General features: G+C 37.0%; 1 protein-coding gene across 11 annotated transcripts in view; it reads right to left on the bottom strand.

Annotated features, from left to right (window-relative positions):
• Positions 1–26,963, bottom strand: part of LOC126072973 (phosphopantothenate--cysteine ligase) — a 151,784-nt gene that overhangs the window by 67,426 nt on the left and 57,395 nt on the right. For 2 of the 11 annotated variants that reach the window (XM_049878974.1, XM_049878978.1), the window contains exons 8-9: positions 12,059–12,196; positions 7,979–8,145 (exon numbers count right to left, since the gene is read on the bottom strand). The exons of 7 other annotated variants lie outside the window; for them this stretch is intronic. In XM_049878974.1, coding sequence (XP_049734931.1) covers positions 7,979–8,145; positions 12,059–12,196 — 305 coding nt within the window. Of the gene's footprint in view, positions 1–7,937; positions 8,146–12,058; positions 12,197–26,963 lie in introns of all 11 variants that reach the window. 2 more of the 11 variants (XM_049878979.1, XM_049878977.1) reach the window with 2 other exon arrangements.

Raw genomic sequence — 26,963 nt, 5'->3', positions numbered from 1 at the left:
AAGAAATAAAATGAGAGGAGGAGAGTATCATACAAGACAGAAGTCTAAAGAACTTATAAGGAACTAGCAGAGGAACAGGAGCCTGCAGAGGGGACTGAGAAGCCAGAGAGAGAGAAGGAAAACCAGGAAGCTGTCAGTCATGAAAATCAGGGATACTGAATGAATCTTCAATTGTTAGAGGATGTGGGTAAAGAGCAGAATGGACACAAACAGACCCATTTTATTTTTATTACCTTAATCTTAAATTTGTTTCAGGTACTTTGGAGTTTAGCGCAGTATACTCCACAAATTATACTTGGTGCTCAAGTCCTTCAAGAAGGCAATTTGACAATACGATCGTGAGTCATAAAAACTGTTCACACATTTTGACTGAATAATTGAACACAAATGAATTTATTCCAATAAAATAATCCATAAGAAAAAAAAAGCTGAATGTTCAATAATTTTCACAGCCTTATTATTTAAAATACTGAGTAAATGAAGACAAGGAAATGGCTAAGAAATTAAAGATAAATCAACTTGAAAGTGATAAAGACTATCAACATGCAAAAATATCTATCAAATTAACTAAAAGAGTCGTACACAAAACAATACATACACACACATATATAATATAGGAAATATATATAGAGAAAAAACTGAAACAAGACAGGGAGAAACACTGTTGTCTAGAGAGCTTTCTTTTTGTTTTAAGATAATATGTTCAAATGATACAAAAGAGTATGCAATAAAGAATAAGATGCTTTAAAAATCAGTTTTTGATAAAATAACAATGGCTTTTTCTCCCCTCCATAAGCTCTCTTCTCTTTCCTATTTCATTTGGAGGCTAGATATACTTGAAGACTGGAAAACAGAGTAAACAAACTTTTCCCTATTTCTCCCACTAAGTATAACTAAAAGTCCTTGACTTTATATATTAGACAAATATAACAAGACCCTGAAAGGTGGAGAGAAGAAGGTTGACCAGCTAGGAAACTCAGAACCTGTGCAATGACATGGCAGTGAGTTCCCTGGGTTTTCTTTTTGCCTCATATATACCAGACTTGGAAGTGAAGAAGTGGGCCAACCCAGAAACACCAATAGTCAGAGAAAAAAAGCCCCAGTGAAAGTCTGCACTCTCTAGCCAAAGGACCAAGACAGAAAACTTTTAAATAATAACTACTCTACTCTAGTCAAACAGCACAGAAAAAGGCTGTGGCCCTACCCCTGCCCTTGCCAGTCTGTAACAAGTACCCAGTCCCCACCTCCCCACTGGGATGGTGTCAGAGAAGGTTAAGTAGGGAGCCAGGACTTTAATCCCTGCCAAGCAGGAAAGAGGCCCTCCCAGCATCTTCCCGCACCCAGTGTCAGTGGAGATCACATGGAGAGCCTGGACTTCCACCCCTACCTGCCAGTGACAAGGCACACTTCTCCCTTTCAGAGGAGGCCTAGTAGAGAGTCAGAACTTTCACCATTGCTCAGAGGTAATGTGGCCACCACACCCCAACTCCCACCCTACCCAATTTTAAGATTACATGATCATCTGTGTAGAAAATCCAAAGGAATTGACAAAAACCAACCAACCAACCAACCAAACGCCTAGAACTAATACATGAGTTCAGCAAGATCACAAGATAAACATATAAAAATCAATTATATTTCTATACACTATCAATGAACGTGTGGACACTGAAATTTAAAAATCCAATACCATTTACAATCGCTGAAAAATAAATACCTAGGTGTATATCTAACAAAACAGGTACAGGGCTTATGAATTGAAGGTACAAAAACCCTGATGAAAGAAATCAAATATCTGAATACATGGAGGAACATATCGTGTTCATGGACTGGAAGACTCTACATAGTAAATATGTCAATTCTCCCCAAGCTGATATAGGTTTAACACCATTTCTATCAAAATCCCGGCAAGATTTTTAAAAAATAGATATTATTATTCTAAAATCCATGATGAAAGGCAAAGGAACTAAAATAGTTAAACAATTTTGAAAAAGAAAAATAAAGTGGAATTAGTCTACCCAATTCCAAGACTTAATATATTACTACAGAAATCAAGACTGTTGTGGTACTCATAGAAGGATAGATAGATACATAGATCAATGGAGTAGAATAGAGGACCCAGGAACAGACCCCCACAAATATGCCAATTCATTTTTGTCAAAGGTGCAAAAGCAATTCAGTGGAAGAAAGATAGCCTTTAAATAAGTGGTGCTGGAGCAACTGGCTATCTACAGGCAAAATAAAATAAACCTTGACCTAAGTTTCACACCTTACATAAAAATTAAATCAAAATTGATCACAGAATTAAATATAAAACAAAACTGTAAGACATTAAGAAAAAACATAGGAAAAAATCCTCAAGACTAGGTTTAGACAAAGGTTCTTAGACTTGAAACAAAACCACGATCTATGGAAGGCAAGGAAACCCTGGTGGCGTAATGGTTAAGTGCTACGGCTGTTAACCAAAGGGTTGGCAGTTCAAATCTGCCAGGCGCTTCTTGGAAACTCAATGGGGCAACTCTACTCTGTCCTGTAGGGTCACTATGAGTCAGAATTGACTCGACAGCACTGGGTTTGGTTTGGTTTTTTATAGATGGCAAATTAATACTTCATCAAAGTTAAAAACTTTTGCTCCATGAAAACTCTGTTAAGAGGATGAAAAGACAAGCTACAGACAGGGAGATAATATTTTCAAATCACATATCTGAAAAAGGACTAGAATCTAGAATATATAAAGAACTATCAAAACTCAACAGTAAAAACCAAACAATCCAATTGCAACACGGGCAAAAGACATTAGGAGACATTTTACCAAAGAAGATATAATATGGCAAATGACCACAAGGAAAACATTTAACATCATTAGCCATTAGAGAAATGTAAAAACCAAAATTAAGATTCTATTTCACAATTATCAAAATGGCTAAAATTAAAAAGTGACAAAACCAAATCCAGGCAAGGACACAAAAAACCTAGATCATTAACAAACTGCTAGTGGGAATGTAAAATGGCACAACCCTCTGGAAATAGTTTAGCAATTTCATTAAAAAAACTAAACATGCAACTATCACAGAAAAAAAAAATTTTTTTTTTTTTCATATGACCCAGCAATTGCACTCCTGAGGATTTATCCCAGAGAAGTGAAAACTTATGTCCGCATAAAAATCTGCATATAAATATTTATATCAGCTTTATTCATGATAGCCCAAAACTGGAAACAACCCAGATGTCTTTCAATGTAGACTGATTAAACAAACTGTGATACAATCCATACCACAGAATACTACTCAGCAATAAAAAGGATCGAACTGTTGATACATGCAACAATCTGGATGAATCTCCAGAGAACTATGTTGAGTGAAAAAAGCAAACCCCAAAAGGTTACATGCTGTATGATTCCATTTATATAACATTCTTGAAATGATAAAATTATAGAACTGGAGAATAGGATAGTGGTTGCCAGGGGTTAAACAAAGGGTGGGCTGGGAGATGTGGTGTGGTTATAGTTGGTGTGGCTATAAAAGGGCAACATGAGGGACCCTTATGGTGATAGAAATGTTCTGTATCTTGACTGAATCAATGTCAATATCCTAGTTGTGATATTGTTTTGCAAGATGTTACCATTAGGAGAACTGAGTAAAATATATACGGAATTTCTCTATTATTTCTTACAACTGTATATAAATCTACAATTATCTCAAAAGAAAAAAGTTTACTTTAAAAAATGTCAAAACTATGAACTGATCATGTAAGTTTAATATCAGTGAACATGCTTGATCTGTTACATTTAAAAGGGTGAATAAATTTATAAAGGGTAACCATAGCCAGACCAATTTCATTTCCTTCTTGTAGACGTGGAAGAGCATTAGCCTTCATTACATTTCCACAGTTTAAAGATAAGGTTAAAACAGTTCTTCTCTTAGGCGGATCCACGAGAGTATCTGTAAGGCCACATTCAGAACATGGTAGTCAACGACTCCATTGACCTGGAGAGAATGATACACAGTGCTCTCCAGGGGACAATCCTGACTAATGCCATTTTACACCTGCATCAATGGTCTGGATAAATGAACTGTGTTCACATTATTAAATTAAGGAGAACTAGCAATACCTCGGAATATGGGAATTTAATTTAAAGTGATTTGGATACATTAGGACAGGATCTATTAAAATAAATACATCAAGAACAAATAGGCTTTACTTTTCAAAAAGTATAAGAGAAAATATGTACATGTGGAAATCAACGACAAACTGAACAGATTAAAAAATACGTATCGTATAGGAGAAAAAGTTGTATGGGCAAAAGTGGACTACCAGTCAAAAGTGACAAGGAGCCAAGAACATGTTGTATCGTCAACATACCTGCATCTCAGAGACTATAAAACCCACCATGACTCTAAAATGTCTCCTTTCTGATAAAGCAGTTCTTAATTTTTATGTGAAAGGATTCAATACTAGGTCTGATTGTGGGTTAATGAGGTCTCTTGGTCTCAGAGAACTCATCTGTGAAAAGAGAAGACTTTCTAAGTATCAACAGTTTTTCAAACTCATTTTAGCTATGGATCCTTTCTTTTTTTGTTTTTATTTTTATTGTGCTTTAAGTGAAAGTTTACAAATCAAGTCAGTCTCTCGTACAAAAATATATATACACTTTGCTATATACTCCTAATCGCTCTCCCCCTAATGAGGCAGCACACTCCTTCCCTCCACTCTCTCTTTTCGTGTCCATTCAGCCAGCTTCTGACTCCCTCTGCCCTCTCATCTCCCCTCCAGAGAGGAGATGCCAACATAGTCTCATGTGTCTACTTGATCCAAGAAGCTCATTCTTCACCAGTATCATTTTCTATCCCACTGTCCAGTCTAATCCCTGTCTAAAGAGTTGGCTTTGGGAATGGTTCCTGTCCTGGGCTAAAAGAAGGTCTGGGGACCATGACCACCAGGGTGCTTCTAGTCTCAGTATGGATCCTTTCTTGAAGTAAAATCTTATACAGAGCCCCACAAATGAAACATATAAAACGGAAATGTGTGTGGGGGTCTCACACGTCCACTGATCAGTCTTTTTGTATCTCCCGAGGTAATTTCTGTGTTCACTCTGCAGAATTCCTAAAGTTTTAGAGAGTAGAAGTTTGAAAACTACTGGGTTAGAAGATCCCTGCAGGTCCCTCCTATTCTAAGATCCTGTTACTCTATGAGCAAAGCAACAGAAAAACAAGACTTAGTCCATTACCTTAAGGGAGCTTACAATCTAGTCGAAGAGATGTACTACAAGAAATCAATTTGGCTTATTGGGCAGCTTCTATGTGCATGGGACCATGCCAGGTGTGCTGTACCACTTTCTACTTCTCTTGAAGGCTTTGGCTCATGGGTTACTAGCTGGTATCTTCCTCACCCTAAGTCCTGCCATCATCCTGAAAGATTTCAAGGTCCATATAGATCACCCACCAACACCTTGTATTACACATCTTTGGTCACCTCATTTCATTCCCAATTACCTCCTCATCTCTCCCAATTCCAATTCCAGTTCTGAAGCACAACTACTCATATCTTGAATTGTTTCATATGCAACTGCTTTACTTCTGAAATACTAAAACTAGATATCCCAATTCCAGCTTTACATTTTTTATATAATTTGCTCTCAGTGCAATCATAAATACCCTCAATTCCTTGTTTTTCTCTTTCTCTCTCCCTCTCCCTCCCCCTTCCCCCACCATAAGCTTCCTTGGTTTGCTTCTTTATCCAATGTAGATTCTAGGGTTCATTATTTCAATCACTGTCTAGACAAAATGCTCAATTCTGTTGCCCCATTGTCTTTCCGCTGCACTTATTGTGACAAAACCTCAGCTCTGGATAAATCCAATTGTCTTCTCATGCCTATAGTAAAACTACTGAATGTTGCTAAAGAGCATCACATATTCTCAAAGATAGATGCCATATAAATTCGAGGTCTCCAGCCCTAACTGGATCTTTAACACTACCTGCCCTTCCCAGTCAGTTTTCTCTTCTGTTCTCCACAGTGGTTATTTCAAACCTTCTCCCCTCTTTTAAAAAACTTGGATACTTCCATTTTCTCTCTCACTCTCAGCAGATAACTGCTTCTTATTTCACAGAGGATACAGAAACCACTGAACAAGTCCTCTTCCTCACTCCCTACACTCATCAACGCCTAAATTTTTTTGATTTTACTTTCTCTCAATTTCATCTACTTTTCTTCATCCCCACAAACACTATCACCTCTCACTTAGATTATTGTGACATCCTCCTAACTGGCCTTGATACCTTCATACTTGTACCAACAATCTATGTTTCATACAGAAAGCAGAGCGATTTTTCTAAAGCACAAATATATTTTTGTCTCTTCCATGCTTCTAAACCCTGCAGTAGTTTCTCATTGTCCTTTCATAATCTGGACCTAAAATAAGTGGAAGCTGTGAAGCGGTCATAGAAGATAAGTAAGCAGGAAAACATTATGAAAAAAGGAGAGGGGGAAGTATGCAACAGCTATGCAGACTTCTCACAGCCTCAGCCATGGGAAGCAGTTTGGACCAAGTCATGGAAACAGGTGGCATCAAAGAATTCTTTACAGAGAAGCCCAGTATCCTTTGCATGGCAAGGCTCCCTGCCTCCCAGATAAATTAAGGCCAAAGCCTTGTTCCCTGTGACAAATATTCCTGCCAATTACCCCAAGTCAGCTGGGTGGATTTTTCTCAGTTTTGATCATTAATGTCAATTACCTCTCTGAAGAACTCTCAGATGGGTAATTTTCATCTCCATAACCACTTACTCAATCCAGGTCACTGTCTCTTCATCTGTGGCTCATATCTGGATTAACTGCTCTATCCTTCCTTTCAAATTAATCTAAAATAGAGGCACTAGAGCAATTTCCCTCAAAAACTCTGTAATACACTGTTTGAGAGCCCCAGAACTAGATTTTCTTTTTCCCACAGTAAACCTAAATGCTATGATCTAGTTTCTTGGCCCTTTGCTCTTATGAACATTAGCACACCACTTTTCCAATATGTTCTTCCCATTTCTGCAACTATGTTTTATGTTTGTGAATCTTGGACTTAGAGCTCCCTCTAAACTTAGAAAGCAACTTTTAAGAGGGCATAAAATCTAAACTGGCAAAACAATATTCTTCTCTTAGAACATTTAGGAAGATATAAATTTGGTTATACTTGGCCATATTTTCCCAGATCATTGATGAATATAGCCTAGTATATAAGTCTAAATAAGCAGCTATTGTTTCCTTTTAATTAGCTAGTTCTAGGCCTTTTCGCAGACAAAATTTGATTAGAATTAGTTTTTGTGCCAAAGCGGGATAATGCATTTGCCCAAAGCCTCAACAGTTTCTGTGAAACATAAGTTTGGTGAAAAAGTAGAAATAATTGCTGTAGTAAAAGAGTTAGAGAACAAGAATAATCAAAGAGAAAGAAATGTTCTTAAAACTTAATTATAAGATACAATATTAAATAAAAGCAGCAAAACAAACTTCTCTTCAGAGTATGGTCTTAATTATGTAAAAAGTATGCATACATATGTAATGTATGGAAAAAAGGCAAGAAAGAAAAATTAGGGTGTTAACATCTCTCAGTAGTGGGAATTATAGGTTATTATAATCTCTTTTAGGAAGAAAGACTTGGTGATCTACTTCCAAAAAATCAGCTAGTGAATATTCTATCGATCACAATGGTCCAATCCCTTTGTGCATGGGGGCAGCTAGCAACAACAACGACAACATAATTTCCTTATAATTTTCCATGCTTTTCCAATTTTCTATAAAAGGCATATATTCATTTTAAAAAACAGAGTAAAGTTTTTAAAATATAATGATATATCAAAAGATAAATTCTTTGGGTAATGCTTATAACTAATTTTCCCACTCACATCATTTGGAAATGAATGTCAAATTCTTATAATGATCAAGCCAAAAAAAATACCTTCCAGATAATTAGTGTGATACGGGATTTTCTCAATTTACCAGAGTTCCTCTCTCTCTTCCTTTGGGCTTTGAATTTCTACTTCCAAGGTTGGTACTTTAGACACAAGATCTTTACAGATATTTTCACTTGTAATTGAATTAGCAGCTGCAACTTTTCCCTTTACAGTAAAATTTAATTGTTCAAATTCTTGTGAAAGCTTCAAGACCTGTAGAGTTAAGTGAAAAAAACAAATATTCTATTCTGCATAACTCGTAAGTATAGTTGTGAAAAAAAATATTGGTTCTATTAAATGCTTAAATAATCCCTGGCATAAAACTCTCTAATATAAATTGACATCCTAATTGAAGTCTTCCAGTTTAATACTTTGCAATTGTTACATAACCGAAACCATTTATACCATAGGCATGAAGGTATGGATTTTTAGTTTGTTTTTGTTTCTTTTAAGTATTTTTGGTCACTGGGGTTGCTTTCTCAGAGTGCTGTTTAGGGTTTTGTTCTATGTTTTCACAAGCAAAAAGATGTGATCCATAAAGTTTTATACTATTACCACACACTTTTGTTTTCAAGTTTTGAATGTCCTTCATGGATCCATAAAAACAATATATTGCTGCAAGAAACATTAGGCAGAATGTTAGATATACATTACAGAGAACGAATTTCTTCTAGTCTGACTCTACCTGAACTTGTGAGGGCTCCAGACATTGTGGTAGTTCTCAAACTTTAGTGTATAAAAGCATCACCCGGGGAGTTTATTAAACATGCAGTCACAAGTCTCTCCCTTCCCCCACCCGCTGAGATCAGAATCAATGGTGTGGTGTGGGATATGAGAATATGCACTTTAAATCAGTATCTCATGTAAATCTGATGTAAATGGATGCTTTGAGAATCACTGTTGTGTTGTGTGATTTGGCAAAATATTTGTTCAAGTTTTTTTGCTGTTTTTGAAAAACAGATTCTGAGGACTTCCTTTCTTCAAAAGTTACTCTTTATATCTTCATATAAAATGATAAAATACCCTGCAGGAAGTAGAAAGGGTGGGTGGAAATGGTTCTAGAGATGGAAGATGGATCCCCATCAAGGTATTGCTCTAAAGTAGACAACAACCTGCCTGACTCCCATTTCTGAGTCTCTCTGAAAAAAGGCAAAGTTCCTGTAGTAAACATGTTTGATTCTTGGAACACAATGGATTTGATTATAAATAACAATTTAAGTTTAGGAGATCCCTTCAGCATTATGCTGAGGGAAATTAGTCAGTCACAAAAGGACAAATATTATATAAGACCACTATTATAAGAACTCAAGAAAAGTTTTAAACACAGAAGAAAATATTCTTTGATGGTTACGAGGGTTGGGAGGGAGGGCAGTGGGTATTCACTAATTAGATAGTAGACAAGAATTTTTTTAGGTGAAGGGAAGGACAACACACAATACAGAGGAAGTCAGCACAACTGGACTAAACCAAAAGCTAAGAAGTTTCCTAAATACAACCAAACACTTTCAGGGATAGAGTAGCAGGGACAGAGTTCTAGAGACCATGGTTTCAGTGGACATCTATGTCAACTGGCATAACAAAGTATATTAAGAAAATGTTCTGCATCCCACTTTGGTGAGTGGCGTCTGGAGTCTTAAAAGCTAGCAAGCAGCGACCTGATATGCATCAATTGGTCTCAACCCACCTGGAGCAAAGAAGAATGAAGAATACCTAAGACACAAGGAAAATATGAGCCCAAGAGACAGAAAGGGCAAAATAAATCAGAGACTAAATCAGCCTGAGACCAGAACTAGATGGTGCCTGCCTGCTACCAATGACTGCCCTGACAGGAACACAGCAGAGAACCCCCGATGGAGCAGGAGAAAAGTGGGAGACAGACCTCAAATTCTCATAAAAAGACCAGACTTAATGGTCCAACTGAAACTGGAGGAACCCCAGAGGTCATGGCCCCCGCACTTTGTGTTAGCCCTGAACTAAAACCATTCCTGAAGCCAACTCTTCAGACAAAGATTAGACCGAGGTATTAGGGTTGAGAGCTTAGGTTGAGAATCACTGTGTAACTCAGGCAGTAATTTAATATCCCTGGGTCTCAGTGTTTTTATTTGTAAATTGAGGAAGTTGGCTTACATGACCATACCCCTTCCAAACGTAAAATTCTGTGACTATTTGTCTAGGTAATGTGACTCAAGTAATACTTAGACACATAGGTACAGCCTGTTGTAAAACAGGCTTCAGCAAATACGTAAGATACAAATCCTTCAGCCATTCTTAGAAACGCTGCCTTGAAGTCTAAGGCACTCTATGGTCTAAAGCGAAATCAGAATATAATAAAAGAATCAAAGATTCAAAACAGAGACCGAATGCTAAAATTAATAAGTAAAAGTTTGATGGGAAACAATACATATAGTCTCAAAGTACCTCCCTCCAAGGTATTTATTAAGTAAAAAAAAAAAAAAAAATCTTTACAGTGGAGAAATGTGGCAGATATTACTTTAGTCAAATTATCAAAATTAACATCACCAGTAATGAAACAAACACATCATATGTCTCCTGATAGAATGAACTGAGGAGGGCACGCCACCTCTGCAGTATTCCTGCCAAATACGGATAGCCTGAATCACAGTGTAAGGAAACATCAGACAAACCCAAAATGAGGGACATTCTTCAAAATAAATCGTCTGTGCTTTTCAAAAAAAATACCAAGATCATAAAAGACACAATGAGGAGCTGTTAAGATTAAAGGAGTTAAACAGACATGACAGTGAAATGCAATGTATTATCTTGGATTAGATATTGGACTAGGAAAGAAAAGTTTTTCTTTTGCTATACAGTGGGGTACTTGAAAATTTGAATAAGAGCTACAGATTATCAGGCTTAATTCCCTGATTTTGAGACTTGTAAGATATATCTTTGTTTTTAGCAAACACACATGGAACTATTAGGGGTAAAGGAGTATTGTGTTACCAGCTTATTCTCAAATGGCTCAAAAATAAGGTGTGTGTGTGTGTTTGGAGGGGCAGGAGAATGATAAAGCAAACATGGTATATTATGCTAACATTTGGAGAGGTAAAGGTATATGAGAATTCTTTGTACTGTTTTTGTAACTTTTCTGTAAACCTGAAATTATTTCAAAATAAAAAGTTAAAAAGAGAACCTCAGATCATCAAGATAGTGATCTCATTTTTATATTACATTCTTCCCACCTCAGTTCATCCTCTATATTAAATTTTTAGATGGTAATTCGAAAGATGAGTTCCTTTAACTGTACAGAGTAATAATTTATCTTGCTGACAAGGTCCCACAAGCGAAAGTTGGTTGTAGGCTGTACCTTACATATCTACCCTCGCAGGCAGTAACCCCTGTGTTCTGGGCCTTTCCCTTTCTACATCACATACTACCTGATCCATGTCCTAATCCCTCAGCAACCTGCCCCCTGCTTTCCAGGGTGACAAAAAAACACAGGATAAATTAGGCCTTGATTTAATCCTACACCTCATACTTGGTGTTAAAATGTAATCCAATATATTTTAACTGTGCGTTCAAGCCTTCCTTCCTTTCTATCCTTTAAATCTAGCTCAAAAGAGTAATTGAGGAACGGAATTTTCAGCTGCAAGAAGGTGATGATAACCTAATAGGTGGAAAAAATTAGATTATAGGCAACCTCTCCCTCTCTGTTTGGTGTTGAGCTAATCTTGGTTCTGCCAACCATTTTTAAAATTGGGGAACAAACTGGAGTCAGGACACATAAACATTTTCCAAATTCTATATATGAGCCTAATATTCAGTGTAAGTGAAAAGGATGCTTTGATTCTAAGTTTTTAAGTTGAAGACACTTGAGCAAACCTTTTACATTAAAATGTGTGCTCCAATAATTAAGTTGGCTGCAAGTTCATTTAAAGTAAAAAATTCATACATTAATCCTAAGTGCCAAGTACTGGTAAAAGTCTGAATATTTATCCAGAAATAGACATTGACTTACCGCCCATGCTATATGGCAATTTATTCTATAATCATCAAAGAAATTTCAATTTCTAAGTCATCATTTACTGAAAGTTCATTACCTTTGATCCTATTCTCATTAAAGATGTGTTAAACATTGAAAATTTAAGTACTTATTCAGTCTCACCTTTGTTTCTAATTCAGAGTTCTCTCTTTGGAGTAGATCATATGCTATTAAAAAATGGTCTTTGTCTTCTATTGCCCCTCGAAGACTTTGAATTTCATTATAAAGGCATATAAGCTCTGACTTTGATTTTTGCAATTCCTGATTAAGAAATGAAGATGTTTAGTAGAATCAAATAAGACTATTTCCCCATAAAAAATAAAATATTTCTTAAAAAATCCTGAAATGGTCCAAACACAATTTTTTTGTTTTAAATATTCTAACTTATTCTTCTGGCAGACTCCTTTCTCCACTCCATTATTATTATCAGCATGATAGTCTATAGCCCCAATTTATTTTACAGTAAAGATAAATGATAATATGAAATTCCTAAATGCCTGAATGGCAAAATACCTCACTTTCAACTTTCACAGCCTTCTGCACGGTATTAAGATCAGATGACAACTGCTTTCTCCTCTCTTTCTCTTCTGACAAATCACTTTCAAGTATTTCAATTTTTTCTTTGCTCATTTTCAGTATCTATAAAAAGCAGTTTATGGAATTAATTCTATATACTAATAACAATATTTCCTATAAATTCTCATAATAACTACTGTCTAACTCAATTATAAAATCATTTAGGGGTGATAAGAACCTAGAAAAACTAGTTCATGGTATACTAGCTCATAAGGTACATTCGTTCTACCTACACTATAGTCATCACAGTGGGAGTAAAATGTGATTTTGAAAATTGTAAGCACCTATCAGTTATAAGGTATTGCTGAAATCTTACCAAATTAATTGATAATAATAATTGCAACAAGAATGACAACAGCTACTATTTAGTTAGTGCTTACCATATGTCAGACACTGTGGTAAGTGCTTTACATGTGTTATTTTCTTTTGTCTTCCCAGGACCCCTATGAGAATGTAACTACTGTTAAAAGCTTTTTACAGAGGAGATAGGTGCAGTGGCTCAGATATGACAGGGTATTTGCCCAAGGTCACACAGTCAGCACTGGGATTCAAGCCCAAGTCTAACTTTTAGAAGCCCTTGCTTTTAACATTAATGCTACATAAAAACTACATAGCCTGCCCAAAGTACACTTTCTCTTGAGTACAAAAACCTATTAGGAAAGTAAATGGAGGTAAAAATGCAGCCTAGTAAACGCAGAGTGAGAATCAAGCCAATTCCCTTAACACCATCATCAAGCTGCAGGCCCTTCTCCACTGTAAGAACACACATGTCAACTGGACTAATTGCATATTTGGTTTGGCCAGTCAGGAAGCAGCATGAAATTGTCACATCTATACTCTCTAACTTGGAAAACGTAGAATGGTACATTGGATAAGTACCAGTCTTGTTCTACTATTTACCAACTATGGGAGCCTGAGCCAATTACTTAACTTTTCTTAGCCTCAGTTTCCTCACCTGAGAAACAGGAATAATGATACCTGCATATAGTTATATATGGACATCTAACTCACAAAGAGTGCACTGTAAATGGCAGTTTATATTATTATTTACATATTATTGGATTGTTTTTAATTTTCATATTTCTTCTTTAGTAAGACAATACCTTTAAATCACCCTTACAATTTGAACACACTATTTTATAATAAATAAATTTTTATTGCGCTCCTTCCTGATTCCTGGGAAGGCATTCTATAACCACTGCTCATAATTAAGCATGTAGATTTCCCACTTCTGGGAATGTATTTTTCTTTTTGCCTATTTTCAGTGATTCTTAAGGATCCTTACAGGGTCTGCTTTACCTGTAATAGAAAATGGAACTGAAAATTATCTTTTTGTTTCTTACCTCATTCAAATACTGTACTTTAACTGCCTCTTGACTTTTCATATTGGTCTTTCTTTTCTATCTTCCTATATTACTGATAACTCAGGGTCTGAGATGGAAATCTTAATTCAAATAAACCACCAGTTAAAATACATACATGCGTTATTTTTAAAGCTACTGAAAGGATAAGCTACATTTCTTTTTTTTTTTTTTTTTTCTTTTCCAAGGAACACCTGGTGGATTTGAACTGCCAACCTTTTGGTTAGCACCCGTAGCTCCTAACCACTATGGCACCAGGGTTTCCATATATATATGTATATATATATATATATATATATATATATATATATATATATATATATATATTAATTAACTAATTTTTTTCTTGGCTGTAATCTTTTTTTTTTTTTGTACTTTAGATGAAGCTTTACAGAGCAAACTAGTTTCTCAATCAACAATTAATATACATATTGTTTTGTGACATTGGTTGCCAACCTCAGGACATGTCAACACTCTCCCCCTTCTTGACCTAGGTTCCCCATTACCAGCTTTCCTGTCCCCGCCTGCCTTCTGTCTTTGCCCCTGGCTTGGTATGCTCATTTAGTCTTGTTTTATGGGCCTGTCTATTCTTTGGCTGAAGGGTAAGCTACATTTCTTAAGTGTCATTCCCTGAGGCTATACCCTTGAAATCCTCTCCTATCAACAAATTCCGCCGCCTATTTGGAAACCCGGGTGGCATAGTGGTTAAGAGGTACAGGTGCTAACTAACCAAAAACTCTGCAGTTTGAATCTACCAGGTACTCCTTGGAAACTCTATGGGGCAGTTCTATTCTGTCCTATAGGGTAACTATGAGTCAGAATCGACTCGACAGCAGTGGGTTTGGTTTGCTTTTTTTTTTTTTTTTTATCTTGTCTTTAAAAGTTATGGCTGCTAATCAAAAGTTTGGCAGCTCGAATCTACCAGGCACTCCTTGGAAACCATATGGGGCAGTTCTAATCTGTCCTACAGGGTCTCTATGAGTCGAAATTGACTCAATGGCAATGGTTTGGTTTGTTTGTTTTATCTCATCTTGGATTCTTTGGAGATCTGCTTCATTATGTATATGAGCCCTTGCTGCTATTTGACAGCTGAGCCAAACGGAACAAGTATTAGAAAAATACACTACAGAATCCTCATTGACCTGAATTAATCAAACCACTTATTTGCCTTTCTCATGTTCAGTCTCAATAAAACAGGTACAACAATTCCAAACTGATGAGTTGGAAAGAGTGGGGAATGCTACTAGATGCTAAAAGAAAGTGTAAATTTTACAAATCATCCTGTCCAGAGGTATGGACAAAGGGTCTAGTCAATGCCCTGAAAGGGAACACAACAGTGAATCCCTGATGGAGCAGAACAATGGGATGCAGATCTCAAATTCTCATTAAAAAAGACTTAATGGTCTGAATGAGACCTGAGGGACCCTGGAGGTCATGGTCCCTGGACCCTCTGTTAGCCCAAGACTGGAACTTTTCCTGAAGCCAACTCTCCAGACAGGGATTGGACTGGACTATAAGACAGAAAGCAATCCTAGTGAGGAATGCGTTCTTGGCTCAAGTAGACACAGGAGACTATGTGGGCAGCTCCTGTCTGGAGGCAAGATGAGAAGCCACAGGGGGACAGGAGCTGGCTGAATGGACACAGGGCATACAGGGTAGAGAGGAGGGGTGTGCTGTCTTATTAGGGGGAGAGCAGCTAGGAGAACATAGCAAGGTGTGTATAAGTTTTTGTATGGGAGACTAACTTGATTTGTAAACTTTCACTTAAAGCGCAATAAATAAAAAAAGAATGTAAAAAAAAGTCTATAGTCAAGAAATCATACCAACTTCTTAGCAGCACTGCACAAGAATATGGGAAAGGATATATATTTTTTCCCCACAGCAGCTTCTCCCCTCTTTGCCAGCCACTGTCTGCACTGGTAAATGATTTTGCACATGCACACGTGGCATGCTGATGCATTCAACACTCAAAGCAAGAGTCTCCTTAGCCCCATCCTTACACCACCTGAAATGCTTTAGTAAAAAGAGGGAGAAACACTTAAAGACTGAAAAATGAAAACTCCCCTCATGTTCTTTGTGTTTTCTCAGTATAAGGGTGTCATATATTTGAATATTATAAATTTCAAGAGATGGCATTTAAAAAAAATATATATATATATGTATATTTGAAATTTACCATAATTTGTCTGCCTTGTATGGAATATAGCTAAGCATTTAGGCAATTTATGCACTTCATGAGATCAGTGACCACAGTTTAAAGCAGAAAAACACAGGAAATGGGCAGCAAATACAGTGAGAAATGAACAGTGAGATAGAGAGATCTCTGGCTAGCTAAAAGAGCCTACCTCACCTGTCAGCCAGGAGTAAACAGAGGAGGACTAATGGACTTGCTAGGGAATTGCCTCATGAGCATGGGTGGCTACCAACGACTCTGGAGAACGGTGTAACAGCTCAGAATTTTCCACTTTCAATGTTCTATCTGAAAAATGGGGACCATCTAATGCTCTGATTAAACTGTGCTTCCCAGGGATAGTGTGATTAGTTTTATTTCCATCTCCCTGTGTGCTCACTTTGTGTGGTGCCCTCTTACAGGCACAGTCAAACGAGATGGCAAATGCAGGCACTGAAGAGACTAAAGCACTGCTTTATCACCACCTCCTCAGGGTGGAGATGGTTTATGTGCTCTGTCCTGGACATGCTATGCGGTAGGTGCTTTGTAAATCACCCCAGGGTTAGTATGGCATAGAGAGTGAGCTTTAGAGCCAGGTGAACCTGGACCAAATCCTGGCTCTGCCTGTTAACTTCTGTTTTCTTTAATTTCTTTCAAATATGAAATGGCAATACTACTACTTACCTTGGGGAGGGCTGTTATAGAGACTGCATGGGATTATGTTTGTAAAACACCTAGAACAGATCACGGCATATGACAAAACCAAACCCATTGTTGTCTCTATTATTATTCCTGAGAGATCTAGCATTTCTTGTATTTTAAGCATGATCTCTGGGACCATGCATACTAGCAGTACTACGATGGTCTGTTTAATGGTAAATCAATCTGTGTATAGAAATGGGTGAGGAATACTGTCATATCTTTAGGAGGCTCCTTAATCTCAGAGTGGTTTTCTAGGTTACTTTTCCTTTCTAAGCCACAGGACTCTTTCTCTTTTTGTTTTTAAAAGAAATTGTATGAGGAAACTCTACAGAGTGCCCAGAAATGGAGGCTTCTTTGATTTAGGTGAAGGTACGAGGCGTAGGGCCTTGTATCTGTGAAACATCAGGCTCCCTTAACAGTTTGAATATCACTGATCCAGTAATAAGAGCAAAGGTTTTATAGTAAGGTAGAGATGTGAAATCTTGACTCCCACCCTTATGAATCTGGGATCTGGGTTTCTTCATCTGTAAAGCAGGGTGAACAATACCTACCTCCTAGGATTTCTGTTAACATTAAATGAAGAATGTTGAATCCCTACCAGAATCATTTCCACATTGTAGACACCCAACTTTAGTTTTCCTTCTTTTACTTCCCTTTTTTTATAGGAAAGAGAAAGGAAAGTAGTCAGAGATGAGAATGGAGTTTAATTCTCCTGGAATCCAGGTTTCTGGGGTCCACGGAGTTGGAGTGACCCACCCAGGCCACTGCTCCGATATTTTCTTTTGAACCTTGAGCCTTAAGAAAACTGGTTTCCCAGAGTCTCCTTTATGTCAAACAATAGCCTAGTATAAGCAGCTTAGTGATGCATACTTTGCCTTAGGAATTGGGCCCTCTTTTTGAAGAGCTACTTATGTGCAGTTAGTTTCAAGGAACAGAAACTCCAAGGTCAGACTAGAAGCTGTGTTTTAGGGTAAACTGCTATTATATAAAAAACCCTTTGCATGGCAATGTCAGTAAGATGGGGTATAAGAATCTTTGAAATTTCTTTCATCTTTGGAACATTTTTGATTTGTAAATCATATATTAAACTTGAATCAATTTCTATTATTGGCTTAATGTGATTTTTGTTTTAACAGAGAGGCATCTGAGTGCCTACCTAAAAAGCTGAAGGTCTATGTTAGGGATGGTGTGGCGCCAGGTCCAGATGTGGAAATAAGCTCATGAAAAGGGTTGCTACACCTTACCTACTCAACTACAGCACTCATTTGGCTTAATTCCTTTGTTGAGAATGGTCCTTTATTTAATACATCACCACTGTTCTGCTGCCAAGCACAATCAAAGAAATTTGAGGTTTTTTCTTCATGAAAGACAAAGAGAGAACGTTGGAGGCAAAATCTCTTTAGTTACTTCCCATTTCTTCAGAAAAGAACTTTAAAAGGTCATTTAATTGTAAGGACTTATTCACTTAGGATCCTTTCTAGTTTTAAGGACTTCTTTCAACTTGTTAACACCTTTAAAGAGAAGAAACATTTATTTACAATATTCCTCACTAGCCCATCTTGCTGACTATGTGGAATGAAGTAAATGAAAGGACCACTAGAGAGTCAATATAAAGGCTGATTTTATTATTTTAGAAATCCATACATATTTCAAGTCTTGTTGACAAGGAAAAGAAAGCTGGCTTACAGCACAGCCTAGAGGATTAAGGTTAGACACACACAAAAAATTGTCTGATACCTAATGTTAAACATTAAATAAAACTGTGTGATCTTTTTTTCTGAACTTTTAAAATAAGATAAATGCTCATTTACCGAAAACATCATAGATAACATCTATCAGAGGGGAGGCAGATCAACCTGATAGTCACCAAAGATCTCTAATCTTAGAATTCTCGGATACAGATGCCACATGGAGTTGCACTACCGAAATGTCCCTTCAAGAAAGAACTTGTCACACTCTTTCCGGGCAGGGATATTAAGGCCTGACCAATTCTGCCCAGTGAGATTCATCTACAGGTGATCATTGTGCTAAAGCTCCCTGTTGGGCTGGCTGAGACTTTCTCAGAGCTGTACCACAGTCCGAGGCTCTTCCTACTAAATCCTCCTTCTTTCTCCTTATTCTTTAACAGGTATCAGACCTGCATTGTGATGTGAAGGCTTTCCCTGCCCATATCCACTCCCCTCCTGTTATCTTTCACAGGTACTACCTTTAATAATTCTCTTGCAACTCTAACTTCATCTTGGTGCCTGCTTCCCAGAGCAGCCTCCTTTAGTTGTATATATGGATAAAAGAAGGACCGTGCCATAATTATGTTAACCATCAAAGACAAAAGAAAATGCCTATGTAAGGAGTAAGAGTTTAAGCCATTCTCACAAAGGTAAACTCTTGGGGTGAAAAAAAAAAATCTCTTATTTTAATAGAAATCCTTTTTTTTCCCCTTAATTTTGTAGATATAAATCCAGGAAAATTGGTGATTACATTAAAAGCGGCCAGGGAACACACAAAAAGTTGCTCAACATCATTAGTCATTGGGTAAATGCAAAGTAAATAAATAAAACCATACAACAACAACAAAAAGCCACAATGAGATACCACTTTACACACACTAGGATGGATATTATAGGGAAAACAGAAAATGACAAGTGCTGGCTAAGATAAGAAATTAGAACCCTCATCAATTGCTTTGCTTGCATGTTGCTCTGATGTTGGAAGCTATGACACTGGTATTCAAATACCAGCAGGGTCACCCATGGAGGACAGGTTTCAGCTGAGCTTCCAGACTAAGACAGACTAGGAAGAAGGACCCAGCAGTCTACTTCTGAAAAGCATTAGCCAGTGAAAACCTTATGAATAGCAGTGGAACACTGTCTGATATACTGCCGGAAGATGAGCTCCCCAGGTGGGAAGGCACTCAAAAGACGACTAGGGAAGAGCTGCTTCCTCAGAGTAGAGTCGACCTTAATGACGTGGAGGGAGTAAAGCTTTCGTGACCTTCATTTGCTGAAGTGGCATGACTGAAAATGAGAAGAAACAGCTGCAAACATCCACTAATAACTGGAACCTGGAAAGAATGAAGTATGAATCTAGGAAAATTGAAAATCGTCAAAAATGAAATGGAATGCATAAACATTGATATCCTAGGCATTAGTGAGCTATAATGGACTGGTATTGGCCATTGTGAATCAGACAATCATACAGTCTACTATGCTGGGAATAAGGAATGATACTGCATTCATCGTTAGAAAGAACATTTCAAGATCCATCCTGAAGCACAATGCTGTCAGCAATAGGATAATATCCATACGTCTACAAGAAAGACCCATTATTAAGGCTGTTACTCAAATTTACACACCAACCACTAAGGCCAAAGATGAAGAAATTGAAGATTTTTACCAGTTGCTGCAGTGTGAAATTGATGGAACACGCAATCAGGATCCATTGATTATTACTGGTGATTAGAACGCGAAAATCAGAAACAAAGAAGAAAGATCGGTAGTTGGAAAATACGGCCTTGGTGACAGAAACAATGCCGGAGATCGAGAGATAGAATTTTGCAAGACCAATGACTTCTTCATTGCAAATACCTTTTCTCACCAACATAAACAGCGACTATACCCATGTACCTCAGCAGATGGAATACACAGGAATCAAATCAACTACATCTGTGGAAAGAGACGATGGAAAAGCTCAATATCATCAGTCAGAACAAGGCCAGGGGCTGACTGTGGAAAAGGCCATCAATTGCTCATATGCAAATTCAAGCTGAAACTGAAGAAAATCAGAGCAAGGCCACGAGAGCCAAAATACAACCTTGAGTATATCCCACCTGAATTTAGAAACCATCTCAAGGATAGATTTGATGCACTGAACACTAATGACTGAAGACCAGACAAGTTATGGAATGACATCAAGGACATCATACATGAAGAAAGCAAGAGGTCATTGAAAGACAGGAAGGAAAGAAAAGACCAAGATGGATGTCAGAGAAGACTCTGAAACTTGCTCTTGAACATTGAGCAGCTAAAGCAAAAGGAAGAAATGATAAAGTAAAAGAACTGAACACAAGATTTCAAAGGGCTCAAGAAGGCAAAGTAAAGTATTATAATGACATGTGCAAAGAGCTGGAGATAGAAAACCAAAAGGGAAGAACATACTCGGTGTTTCTCAAGCTGAAAGAACTGAAGAAAAAATTCAAGCCTTGAGTTGCAATAGTGAAGGATTCTATGGGGAAAATATTAAATGATGCAGGAAGCATCAAAAAAAGATGGAAGGAATACACAGAGTCATTATACCAAAAACAATTATTCGCCATTCAACCACTTCAAGAAGTAGTATATGGTCAGGAACTGATGGTACTGAATGAAGAAGTCCAAGCTGCACTAAAGGCACTGGCGAATAACAAGGCTCCAGGGATTGATGGAATATCAACTGAGATGTTTCAACAAACAGATGCAGCCCTGGAGGTGCTCACTCATCTATGCCAAGAAATATGGAAGACAGCTTCCTGGCCAACTGACTGGAAGAGTTCCATATTTATGCCTATTCCCAAGAAAGGTGATCCAACCAAACGTGGAAATTATTGAATGATATCATTAATATCACATGCAAGAAGAATTTTGTTGAAGATCATTCAAAAGCGGCTACAGCAGTACATGGACAAGGAACTGCCAGAAATTCAGGCGAGATTCAGAAGAGGATGTGGAACCAGGGATATCATTGCTGATGTCAGATGGATCCTGGCTGAAAGCAGAGAATACCAGAAGGATGTTTACCTATGTTTTATTGACTATGTAAAGGCATTTGACTGTGTGGATCATAACAAATTATGGATAACATTGCAAAGAATGGGAATTCCAGAACACTTAATTGTGCTCATGGGGAACTTATACATAGATGAAGAGGCAGTTGTTCAGACAGGACAAGGGGATACTGAGTGGTTTAAAGTCAGGAAAGGTGTGTGCGTCAGGGTTGTATCTTTTCACCATGCCTATTCAATCTGTATGATGAGTAAATAATTCGAGAAGCTGGGACTATATAAAGAACAACGGGGCATCAGGATTGGAGGAAGACTCATTAACAACCTGAGTTATGCAGATGACACAACCTTGCTTGCTGAAAGTGAAGAGGACTTGAAGCACTTACTGATGAAGATCAAAGACCACAGCCTTCAGTATGGACTACACCTCAACATAAAGAAAGCAAAAATCTTCACAACTGGACCAATGTGCAACTTCATGATAAAAGGAGAAAAGACTGAAGTTGTCAAGAATTTCATTTTACCTGGATCCACAATCAACACCCATGAAAGCAGCAGTCAAGAAATCAAAAGATACATTGCATTGGGCAAATCTGCTGCAAAGGACCTCTTTAAAGTGTTGAAAAGCAAAGACGTCACCTTGAAGACTAAGGTGCGCCTGACCCAAGCCATGGTATTTTCAATTGCATCATATGCATGTGAAAGCTGGACAATGAATAAGGAAGACTGAAGAATTGATGCCTTTGAATTGTGGTGTTGGTGAAGAATAGTGAAGATACCAGGGACTGCTAAAAGAATGAACAAATCTGACTTGGCAGAAGTATGACCAGAATGCTCCTTGGAAGCAAGGATGGCAAGACTGCGTATTACATACTTTGGACATGTTGTCAGGAGGGATCAGTCCCTGGAGAAGGACATCATGCTTGGTAAAGAAGAGGGTCAGCAGAAAAGAGGAAGACCCTCAATGAAATGGATTGACACAGTGACTACAACAATGAGCTCAAGTATAACGATTATAAGGATGGCGCGGGACCGGGCAGTGTTTCATTTTGTTGTGCATAGGGTCTCTATGAGTCAGAGCTGAGTCGACAGCACCTAACAACAACAACAACATCCATTACTGGTGGGAAAGTAAAACAGTGCAGTATTTGTCTATCTAGATTTGTTTGTATATTCTAGATATTTCATATAAACAAGATCATACAATATTTGTCCTTTTGTGTCTGGCTTATTTCACTTAGTATAGTGTTTTCAAGGTTTATCCATGTAGTAGCATGTATTAGAGCTTGATTCCTTTTTATGACCCAGCTGATTTCTTTGCAGATATTGACAAGGTGATACTAAAATTCACATGAAAATGTATGAGACTCAGAATAGCCAAAATAATCTTGAAAAAGAACAAAATTGGAAGACTCACACTTCTCAATTTCAAAATATCCTAAAAAGCCACAGTAATCAAAACAGTGTGGTTCTGGCATTAGAACAGGCATATAGATTGATGCAATACAATTCAGAGTCCAGAAGTAAACTTTCACATTTACAGTCAATTGATTTTTGATAAGGGTGCCAAGACAATTCAAAGAGGAAAAAAAAACATACTTTCAACAAATGTTATTGGGACAATTGAATATCCACATGCAAGAGAATAATGATGGGCTGTACCTTATATCACATATACAAAAATTAATTCAAAGGCTTAAATGTAAAAGCTAAAACTACAGCTTAGATAACTTAGAAGAAAAATAGGTATAAATCTTTGTGACCTTGAATTAGGCAATTTTTAAAAAATATGACACCTAAAGTACAAGCAACCAAAGGAAAGACATAAAAGTTAGACTTCATCAAAGTTAAATACTTGTGTTTCAAAGGGCCCTATCAAGAAGTAAAAAGACAATAAACAGAATGGAAGAAACTATTTGCAAATCATATATCTGATAATGGACTTGAATTTAAAATATATATTTTTTAAACCTTAAAACTTGACAATAAATAGACAAACAGCTCCAAAAGATTTGAATAGACATGTCTGCAAAGAAGATATTCCAATGGCAAGCAAGCACATGAAATATGCTCAACATCATTAGTTATTAGGGAAATGTAATTCAAAACCACAATGAGGTACTAATTCACACCCAATAGGATGGCTGTGGAGCCCTCAGAGGGCAGTAGTTAAGAGCTATGGCTGCTAACAAAAAGGTCAGCAGTTTGAATCTGCCAGCTGCTCCTTGGAAACCCTAGGGGGCAGTTCTACTCTGTCCTATACGGTCGCTATGAGTTGAAATTGACTCAACAGCAAGGGGTTTGAATTTTTTTTTTTTGGTTAGGATGGCTGTGATAAGTTTTCTTTTTTAAAAAAAGAGAAATAACAAATGTTGGCAAGGAGGTGGAAAAACTGGAACCCTCATATATTCCTGTTGGTAATGTAAAATGGTACAGCTGCTTTGGAAAACATCCTCAAAAGGTTAAACAAAGAGTTACCATATCACCCAGCAATTCCACTTCTAGGTATTTACCTAAGAGAGTTGAAAACATATATCCACATAAAAAACTTTTGTACACCAATGCTCATAGCAGTGTTACTCACCAAAAAGTGAAAATAAACAAATGTCCACCAATCGATGATTAGATAAACCAAATGTAGTATGTAGCCATACGATGGAATACTATTCATCCATAAAAAGGGATGAAGTACTGATACATGTTACAATGTGGATGAACCTTGAAAACATTACGCTAACTCAAAGAAGTGAGAAACAAAAGGACAAATACTGTATGATTACATTTATATAAAATATACAACATAGGCAAATACATAAAGACAGAAAGCAGATCAGTGGTTTCCAAGGGCTGGGGAGAAGAGAAAATGGGGAATAACCACTAGTGAGTATAGGGTTTCTTTCTGGAGTGATGAAAATATTCTGAAATCAGTGGTCATGGTTGCACAACTTTGTGAATATACTTAAATTTTATGATATATGAATTACATTTCAATATAAAAAAGAATAAATTTATTTTAAATATATGTAAGACCTGTGCACTAAAAACTATAAACAATGTTAAGATAAAGAAGATCTAAATAAATGAAAATATATACTATATTCATGGATTGGAGAGCTCAATGTTGTTAAAATGGAAATTCTCTCTAAATTGATCAAAGATTCAGTAAAAATGCAACCAAAATCTCAATAGGCAATTTTGTAAAAATTGACAAGCTGATTCTAGTGTTTATATGGAAACGTAAAGTCCCTAGAACAGCCAAGTCAATTTTGGAAAAATAAAAACAAAGTTGTAGTGTTACACCTTCTGATTTCAAGACTTACAATAAAGCTACAGCATGGTCTTGTCATAAGAGCATACAGATCAATGGAATAGAATAGAGTCCAGAAATAGATGCACATAACTGATTTTCAATAAAGGTGCCAAGGTAATTCAGTAGGGAAATAATTGTCTTTTCAACAAATGGTTCTGGAATAACTAGATATACATTTGGAAATAAATCAGTCTCAACACTTACCTCACACCACATACAAAATTATCTCCAATGAATCATAGAACTAAATGTATAAGATAAAATCTTTAAAACCTTTAGAAGATAGGAGAAATATTTTCTGACCTTGGGGTAAGCAAAGATTTCTTAGGTAGGCTTTTTGTGTCCTATAATAAAATTATTTAAAAAAAAAAAAAGAACATTGATGAATGTTTGATTTTAAAACATCAAATGTAAAAGCTTCTCTTCATAAAAACTGTTAAGTTTTGTTCATCAAAGAACTTTATCAACAAAGTAAAAGACAACCCACAGATTGGGAGAAAATATTTGAGGACCATATATCTAACAAGAGTCTAACATCCAAATATATAAAAAAGAATCTACAACTTAACCACAAAGAACCAAACAACCCAATCAAAAAATGGGCAAAGGAGGGCAAAGGACTCGAACAGACATTTTACCAAAGCAGATATTCAAATGGCCGATAAGAACATGAAAAGATGCTCAACCATCAGCCATTAACCAAAATCAAACCAAACCAAGCCCACTGCCATTGAGTTGATTCTGACTCATAGCGACCCTATAGAACAGAGTAAAACTTCCCCTGTAAGGTTTCTAAGAAGCAGCTGGTGGATCCGAACTACCGACCTTTTGGTTAGTGGCCAAACTCCTAACCACTGCACCATATTAGCCATTACCCAAAACCAAACCCACTGCCGTCGAGTTGATTCCACCTCATAGTGACCCCATTAGGTTTCCAAGGCTGTAAATCTCTACGGAAGGAGACTGACACATTCTTCTTCCTCAGAGCAGCTGATGGTTTCAAACCCCTCACCTTTCCGTTAGCTGTCAATTGCTTTAACCACTGCGCTATGAAGGCTCCTTATGTTAGCCATTAGGGAGATGTAAATTAAAACCACAACGAGATACCACCTCACTCCCATTAAGAAGGCAAATGATTAAACAAAAACAGAAAATAGCAGGTGTTGGCAAGGATGTAGTGAAACTGGAACCCTCACTCATTGCTGGTGGGGATGAAAAATGGTGCAACTGCTGTAGAAAACAGTTTGGCAGTTCTAATGAAGTTGAACATAGAACTACCATATGACATAGCAATCCTAATCCTAGGTATATACCCAGAAGAAGTGAAAGCAGGAACACAAACACACACCTGTACACCAGCATTCACTGCAACACTTTTCACAATAGCCAAAATATGGAAACAACCGAAACGTCCATCACCAGGTTAACTGATAAATAAAATGTGGTATATATATACAATGGAATATTACTCAGCCATAAAGAGAAATGAAGTCCTCATACATGCCACAACATGTATGAACCTTGAAAACATGCTCAGCAAAATAAGTCAGTCACAAAATGACAAATAATGTATGGTCTCACTTACATAAAATAAGCAAATATACAGAGAAACCAAAGACTATTAGGGAGCGGGAAAGCAGAAGAGTTTTTGCTTAGTGGCCATTGAGTTTATGTTAATCATAGTGGAATAATTCAGAAAAGAATAGTGATAATGATTGCATAAAATGAAGAATGTAATCAATGTCACTGAATTATACATGTAGAAATTGTTGAATAGGTGAATGTTTTTTTGTGTATATTTTCACCACACACATACAAACACAGTTAAGAAAGCCATAGGCTGGGAGAAAATACATGCAGTACATACACCTAACAAAGGATTGAAATACAGACTATATAAAGAACTCCTACAACTCCACATGAAGAAGATATATAATTCAATTAAAAAATGAACAAAAGATTTGAACATTTGCTTCACAAAAGAACCTACACAGATGGTCAATGAGCACATCAAAACATACTCAATGTCATTAGATATCCTCAAAATGCAAATTAAAACCATGATGAGACACCACTACATGCACTCTAGAATAGCTAAAATCAACAAGTTTGATGATAGCAATGCTGATGAGGATGTGAAGCAACTGGAACTT

Source organism: Elephas maximus, chromosome 3 (genome assembly GCF_024166365.1).
Source record: "Elephas maximus indicus isolate mEleMax1 chromosome 3, mEleMax1 primary haplotype, whole genome shotgun sequence".
Classification (NCBI taxonomy): Eukaryota; Metazoa; Chordata; class Mammalia; order Proboscidea; family Elephantidae; genus Elephas; species Elephas maximus.
This window is presented reverse-complemented; position numbering and strand designations above follow the sequence as displayed.